This window comes from Carassius auratus, unplaced genomic scaffold (assembly GCF_003368295.1).
Source record: "Carassius auratus strain Wakin unplaced genomic scaffold, ASM336829v1 scaf_tig00216663, whole genome shotgun sequence".
NCBI classification, from domain to species: Eukaryota; Metazoa; Chordata; class Actinopteri; order Cypriniformes; family Cyprinidae; genus Carassius; species Carassius auratus.
Genome location: NW_020528684.1, coordinates 1 through 7,754, shown reverse-complemented (window position 1 = coordinate 7,754; position 7,754 = coordinate 1). Strand labels below are relative to the sequence as shown.

Here is a 7,754-nt window from a genome sequence, read left to right as displayed (position 1 = left end):
TCATGGCCAGGAGTTCGCGATCACCCACGTCATAATTGTGTTCTGCAGAGTTGAGCTTGCGGGAGTAAAAGGCACACGGGAACATTTTCTCAGGGTTACCATACCGCTGAGACAGCACAGTCCCTACTCCTTTGTTAGATGCATCCACTTCAATGATAAACTCCCTTTCAGGATCCGGGTGATGGAGAATAGGAGCCCCACTGGGGTTGGATGCCATGGTACAGACATGGCCGAGGCTTTAATTTCTTATGTGTAGACTGTAGACTGTCTCTTTACTCTATCACTTTTTTATCGAACATATTCTTGCTAAATATTACTGATTTGTTCTGTACTTCTGATCAAAAAAATGCAGACTTGGTGAGCATAAAATTTTGACCGGTGTATGACATATCAACCAAAGCTTCTTTTCAAATCTCTTTTTTGTTTGATAAGATGTTATTGTTGTTGTTATTACTATTTTGCTGTTTTATTTATATATTTTATACCATTTGTAAGTCACTTTGGATAAAAGCGTCTGCAAAAAGACCGGAATATCACTTCAATAGGTGAACACAAGTGCTTTTATGATTTCTCTCCTTGCTGGGAATCTCCCCTCCCATTTGATCAATATTGACCACAGATATTGTCATAGTATTAATATCAATAATATGATAATGTATTGCATTGCTATCTTAAATTTGATATATATGCAATCAAATCAAGTGGAAGAGAAAGAAACGATCGCTACTGAAAAAACTGCTGACTACTCTTGTCTAACTCAGGTTCGGATTTATAGAACGGCTACAGGGTGTCCGGTCAGAACATTAGGTCTCACACCAGGAATGTACTTCAGGGTGATTTATTGTGCAAAGATGTGTGTGGTTCTGTAAATATAAAACAGTATACAAATATGAATAAATGAATAAATACACATTAACAGATCTTTACAGCAGTACTTAAATACTCATAAGTAACAGCATTGTAAATTATCTAAATATAATATATATACAAATATGACTCAAAGTTCTATTAAATAATCGCACTACTGCACTGTGCGTCTGGCTCACGTGCCTAGCTCGTCCGGTGAACAAGCCCGAACATGTTCCCTGAGATGCGTTTCAAGTCTATGCATTATAGCCTAATATGCAATAACATTAAATATTCTATCAAACAAAAACACAGGCGAAATATAACATTTTGTCAACAAGAAAATGTGCAAATATAATAAACAATGTAAACATTTAGGTAGAATGCCGCGGCAGCGGTCATTAATCTCGCTTGTAAACTTATCATACATTTAATTATGTAAATGTACTTACGATTAGTTGCACGCACACATATATCCACACAATCCTTAAACGGGCAACTTCTAACTAATTTAACTATGAAATATTAACTATAAACACATCAACACATCCAGCCTCTATAATGTCTTGGTTCTCACTCCGCGGAAAGATTAGGAACAGTCCAAATCACGAACACAGGCGGGAGGGTTCGGAAGAGTTCACTTTCAAGGGGTGGCCTTTTTTACAGCCGCCCCCAAATTCACAAGGTGAATTTGAACAACAAGGGCCTTACTAAGTATTACAATGTCATTCAGTCAAAGGAGGTAGACAGATGATCTTGGTCACTGGCCTTAGGTAAGTTCTGTCTTTCACTTTGATCTCAGCTGATCTGACTCTGTTATCCTTCCCAGGGAAAACTTGAAGAATCCTTCCAACAGGCCAAAGTTCACGAGGTAGCTGTGGATCCACAATCATAACAGTTTCACCTATCTGTAGGTTGTCTGTTTCTGACATCCATTTCTGTCTGGTTTGAAGGCTGGGTAGGTAGTTACGGATGAATTGCCTCCAAAAGTGATCAGCTAACAGCTGACTATGCCTCCATCTCCGTCGACTCAGAAGCTCAGAATCTTGGTATGTCACTTGGGGAAGTGAGGCGTCCCGCCGCCCCATCAGCAGAATGTTGGGTGTAACCGGGTCAGGGTCAGCAATGTCTGAAGATATGTAACCAAGAGGTTTGGCATTGAGGATCCCCTCAATTTCAATGAGAACAGTCCGCAATACTTCTTCAGTGACTGTCTGTGCTCCGAGTGTCACTTGTAGGGCTGTTTTCAAGGATCGAATTTCCCGTTCCCAGCATCCACCAAAATGTGGGGCATTAGGTGGATTGAATGTAAACCTAATTTGCTGGCTTGCCAGTTGAGCTTGGAGCTCAGGTTGAAGAGCAGTGTAGGCATCCCGAAGTTCCCTTTCACCACCTTTGAAATGGAATGAGTCACTGTCCATACTTGTGAGGAGATCAATATGCACTGCACGGGTGGTCATACACTTGAAGATGATCCCCCAACGCTTCTCATTTCGGCATCCAAACTTTATGAGATAGGGACCAAAGCAATCTATACCTGTTGAATAGAAAACTGGCTGGTGAATTCTTAACCTGGCAGGTGGGAGGTCTGCCATCCTGGGGGGATGCGGTTTAGCCTGCCATTTTTGGCATTCAGCGCATTGGCGTTGGTGGTGTTTAACTGCTGCTCGTCCTCTTAACACCCAGTTTTTTATCCTGAGCTCCGCAAACACCCCTCTGGTCCAGGGTGATGCAAACAGTCATCATAGTCTTTGATAATTAGTTTGGTGAGCGGGTGATGTGGATCAAGGACAATGGGGTGAATGGTATCCTCATCTAGTTGACTGATTTGTCGTAAGCGACCGCCAACACAAATGAGATTGGTTCTGATATCTAGTTCTGGGGCTAGGCAAAGCAGTCGACTATTGCTTGGTAGAGGTTTACCAGATTTCAAGTGCAATATCTCATCTGGGAATGATTCTGCCTGGATCTGTCAGAGGGCTGTGAGCTCAGCTTCTATGTAGTTTTCTGCATTTGCAATGAATGGAGAGCTTTCTGATGATGGCTGTATAAGAGCTTTTAAGTAGTCTGTGAATGTGCAAAATTTATGAGGATCTGGCAGTGACAGATCAGAGGTTAACAGTCCACAGAAAGTTGACCTTTTCAGCTCACCGTCTTCACTTATGTGAGCTAGTGGTGGCATTTCTGGCCAGCTGTCTGGTCTTTGTCTGAGGAATGCTGGGCCTTGGTTCCATCTGCTGTCTTTGTTGAGATCAGAGGGAGACTTTCCTCTTGTAATTGCATCTGCTGGGTTGTCGGATGACTGTACGTAACGCCAGGTGTCAGATTCAGTCAAGTCCTGTACTTCTGCCACTCTGGTCCCCACAAACACCTTAAAGCGACAGGAATCTGATAAAAGCCAAATTAGCACTGTGGTGGAATCAGACCACAGTGTGACACTACTGAGTGGTAACGTTAGCTCTGCCTTCAGGACTTTAGCAAGCTGTGCACCTGTGAGTGCTGCACACAGCTCAAGACGAGGGATGCTCTGCTGTTTCTTGGGAGCAACACGAGACCTAGCTGTTACAAAGGCCACCTCCACTTTACCTTGAGGGTTCTCTGTTCTTAAGTATGCCACAGATCCATACGCCTTCTCTGAGGCATCACAAAAGATGTGAAGTTGCCTAATACTACTAGAGCAGTCTAGTTCCTTGCTGCAGTAACATCTGGGCAAACTGATATTCTGCAGATCTTCCAATTCACTCTCCCAGTGTTTCCAAGAGTCTAATAGGTCCTCTGGCAGCCTGGGGTCATCCCACTCCCTTTGTTTGTCCCACAACCTCTGCACTATCACCTTGGCTCGAGTGGTCAAGGGTACAATATAGCCAAGGGGATCCTACTGGCTGGCAAGGATCTGGTAGATGCTTCGCATTGTGGGCACTTCATTGTCTGGTTTGCGTCGTTTGTAAGAGAGGGTATCTGATTGGCAATTCCAGTGCAGGCCAAGTGTTGATTCCTGAGCTTCTTGGTGGCCTTCGCTGAGCCAGAGGATGCTACTCGGTGACTGAATGTCCGCTGGCAGATGGCTGATAACTGAAGGGTCATTGCTTGCCCACTGTCGTAACTCAAAGCCACCAGATGCTAGAAGGTTACAGAGTTTGTCTACCAGATTCTTGGCCATGTCACGGGAAGTGAAGCTCTGGAGGCAATTGTCCACATAGAATGACTTCTCCACTGAAACTTGTGTGTCCTCTCCAGGCTGGCTGTGATCTAGAACGTGCTTCTGTAAAGCAAACGATGCACAACACGGACTGCAAGTGGTCCCGAAAGGCAGTACCTGCCATTCATAGACATCTGGGGTTCTGTCTCTTTGCATGTCTCTCCAGATGTATCTCAACAGAGGTTTATCTTGTGGCAAGAGGCGTACCTGATGGAACATGCCGCGGATGTCACTACTGATGGCAACAGAGTGCTCCCGGAAACGCAGAAGGACTGCCAGGAGAGATGGACCAAGTGTTGGTCCAGGTAACAGTAGCTCGTTCAGGTTGTGTCCTTGATATGAGAATGAACAGTTAAAAACCACCCTGTTCTTCCCATTATGCTGCACCATGTGGTGCGGAATGTACCAGGCTTCCTTTGTTTTGTCCACTTGCTCCTGACTAAGTTTGACAACGTAACCAGCTTGCACTAACCTGGCCAGCTCCACTTGGTATGCTGCAGTTAGAACAGGGTCCCTTTCCAGCCGTTTCTCAATTCCTCTCAACTGTGGCAGGACTGCTTCCTTTGGAGCACAGAGGCGAGGCATGTTCTTGACACGGAGCAGAGGAGTAGCGTATCGCTGGATACCATTAACATCCACTCTCACTGTGTTTTCTTGCAGAAGCTGAATTGACTCTTTGTCTTGGTGTGATCTGGTAATCACCTTTTCACTCTGGTAGGGTAGAACATCCATTTGCCACAGTCTCTCCACATTTGCATAAAGATCATTGACAGGCCGCAGCGAGGTGAAGAAGCATTGATCAGGGGAAAGATGACTGCTCAATTCTTCAGTTGGACCCTGCAGTGTCCATCCCAGACGTGTTCTTACTGCTGCTGGCCCACCAGGGGGTCCCAGTCTGACTGGTTCTATGGGTGTGAGGAGGTGAGGGCAATCAGAGCCAATGAGAAGAACAGGATGTACCTTGTCCAGCTGTTGTAGAGGTAACCCTGCAAGATGCTTAAATTTCTGTTGCAGGACACTAACTGGGTGTGTATGTTCTGCCAGACCGAGTGCTTTGGCTGTGAAGGCATTACGGATCTTGTAAGCTTTGCTGGGGTTAACAGTTTGGGACACAGTAAAAGTCACTGCCGCCCCGTGAATGACCTGGGTATCCTGTCTTACTGTACGAAGTACAAGGTCCTCTGGCTCCCCCACAAGTCTTAATTTCTGCACTGCATCATGCAGAATGATGGTCCGCTCTGATCCATCGTCTAATATGGCGTAAGCTTCCATTGCCACGTTGCCATTCTTTATCAGAACCTTAGTCACTTTGAGCAGTACTTTACTTCCGGAGGTTGGTCGGTCAACATATAAAACTGCACTGGAAGGAGCTGCACTTGGCTGAGATGGCTTGACCTGGTCATTGACATCATGTAGTACCATAAGGTGCTTCTTGTTGCAGGTGGGGCAGAAAGTCTTTAGTGTGCAGTTAGCCGCTTGATGTCCACGACCACAACGCCAGCATCGGTTCTTTGTCTTTATCCAGTCTATTTTCAGGTCTTTGCTAAGAAGCTTGAAGTTGTCACAGCCATTCAGATAGTGTTTATTATTATCACAGTATGGACAATAAGCTCTCACCTTCTCTTCTCTGACTGAAGCTGGTTTAGACGTGGCTGACGACATTGATGTGGAATATGACTTGTCGGTACCAAGGAGAATGGTAGTTGGTCTGTGAAGCTGCTTAGACTCTCTTCTCACCTCTCTGCCATGCACTGAAGATTCCTGCCTTGTATAACAAGCGTACTGGCTATTGTCTTCCTGTACTTGAAGCTCATATTCCAACCAATCAGCGAAGTCCAGCAAAGTAGGAATAGAGACTTGCAAAGGGTGGGTGTACCGCTTGAAACTTGATCTGAAGTCATGTGGCAGTTTACTCAGGAGTCGAGACACATGTGATCCACATTCCAGCTCTACAGTACCTTTGTGGCCAAGCTGCTGCAACATACTGACAAGCGAACGCACCTGCAGTCCGAACATCCTGAAGGCCTTTACATCTCCACTGCGTATATTAGCTCCATCCATCAGCTCAGCGATTCGTTGCAGTGCTAATTGGTGGGGTTGACCATACATCTTATCCAGAGCTTTCATAGTGTTGGTGAAGGGAAATCTGGAATTGCTGTAAGAGTCCTGCCACAAGGAGGGCCTCCTCCAGTTTCAGATGGTCTGTGAGGATTTGAAATTTGAAACGTTCAGTGGCAATCTTCAGGCAGGATATTCTCTAATGCAATTCTCAGTCTTGAAAACTCCCTAGGATCAGAAAGACGTTAGGCAGGGGATGGTAGGGGCTGGTCCTCTGTAGATTTTCTCCTGGGTACTTGAGGGTAAGACATGATCTGAGCTGTAATTCTGCATGGGCTGACCTCCTCCTTTCCTGTGATGGGACCACGGACTCAGGCAGCTGAGGTGGCTGGGAATATGTGGAAGTGTTGGGATACCTGAACTGAGCTGAGTCACTATAATGTGCTGTAAAGGAGGGTCTCTCACGAGGGGAGGAAGAAATGTTCATGTTTCTCAGATCTTCAGTAAACTCTGAGCTTTCCTCTGGCACAGCTGGGTGTGGCAGTCTCTTAGTGGCAGATGGTGGCAACCTAGAGCGTGGAGCTGGTATTGGGCGGTATGGCTGTGGAGTCTGAAAGTTAACTGCTGGAGAGTGAGAGCGTGGTGATGGCATCTGTGGAGTGACCGACTCGGGTGGAGAGCTCTGCTTCGATTTCAAGCTTTGAAGCTCATGCCATAACGCAGCATTCTGTTGACGCATCTCTTGGAATGCTGAAATGATCTCAGGGAGTTGGCTGGATTGTCGTTGCAAGGCTGCGTTCTCCCTCTTCATCTTCTCTAACATGGCTGTAAGCTCTGGCAGCTGTTTCACTTGCCTTTGCAATGCTGCATTCTCCTCTCTCAGCTTCTCAGAAGTGTAGTCCCATTGGTCAGTCAGTATCCACTCAGAATGTTCTGATGCTTGGCTCACTGGTGAAGTGGATCTAGAATGACCTGTAGCACTTGGTTCATTCTCCAGTACTCCCTGGCAGGTAAGTGACCGTGATTGCTGTTGATGAGACCCAGGTCCACTGAGCTCAAAGTCTTCTAAGTAGGCTGGAGGGTTAACTCGTCTCCTCGGCCGCACAGCAGGGGCTTCTCTTTCTGGTTGAGACATGTCTGTAGCAATCCACAAATCCGGCTCGAAGGACCATGAAAAAACTGCTGACTACTCTTGTCTAACTCAGGTTCGGATTTATAGAACGGCTACAGGGTGTCCGGTCAGAACATTAGGTCTCACACCAGGAATGTACTTCAGGGTGATTTATTGTGCAAAGATGTGTGTGGTTCTGTAAATATAAAACAGTATACAAATATGAATAAATGAATAAATACACATTAACAGATCTTTACAGCAGTACTTAAATACTCATAAGTAACAGCATTGTAAATTATCTAAATATAATATATATACAAATATGACTCAAAGTTCTATTAAATGATCGCACTACTGCACTGTGCGTCTGGCTCACGTGCCTAGCTCGTCCGGTGAACAAGCCCGAACATGTTCCCTGAGATGCGTTTCAAGTCTATGCATTATAGCCTAATATGCAATAACATTAAATATTCTATCAAACAAAAACACAGGCGAAAATATAACATTTTGTCAACAAGAAAATGTGCAAATATATAT

At 45.2% G+C, this 7,754-nt stretch overlaps 1 protein-coding gene across 1 annotated transcript; it reads right to left on the bottom strand.

Annotated features, from left to right (window-relative positions):
* Positions 1-732: 732 nt before the first annotated feature.
* On the bottom strand, positions 733-2,280 carry LOC113098790 (uncharacterized). Its single transcript, XM_026263877.1, has 2 exons — positions 1,299-2,280; positions 733-863 (listed from the first exon to the last, which is right to left on the bottom strand). The coding sequence occupies exon 1, from the start codon at positions 2,265-2,267 to the stop codon at positions 1,572-1,574; it is 696 nt and encodes a 231-aa protein (XP_026119662.1). The 5' UTR covers positions 2,268-2,280; the 3' UTR covers positions 733-863; positions 1,299-1,571.
* Between the last annotated feature and the right edge of the window lie 5,474 nt (positions 2,281-7,754).

Excerpts from the sequence above, each read along its gene's own strand:
- LOC113098790 (XM_026263877.1), bottom strand. The coding sequence starts at position 2,267 with ATGGACAGTGACTCATTCCATTTCAAAGGTGGTGAAAGGGAACTTCGG.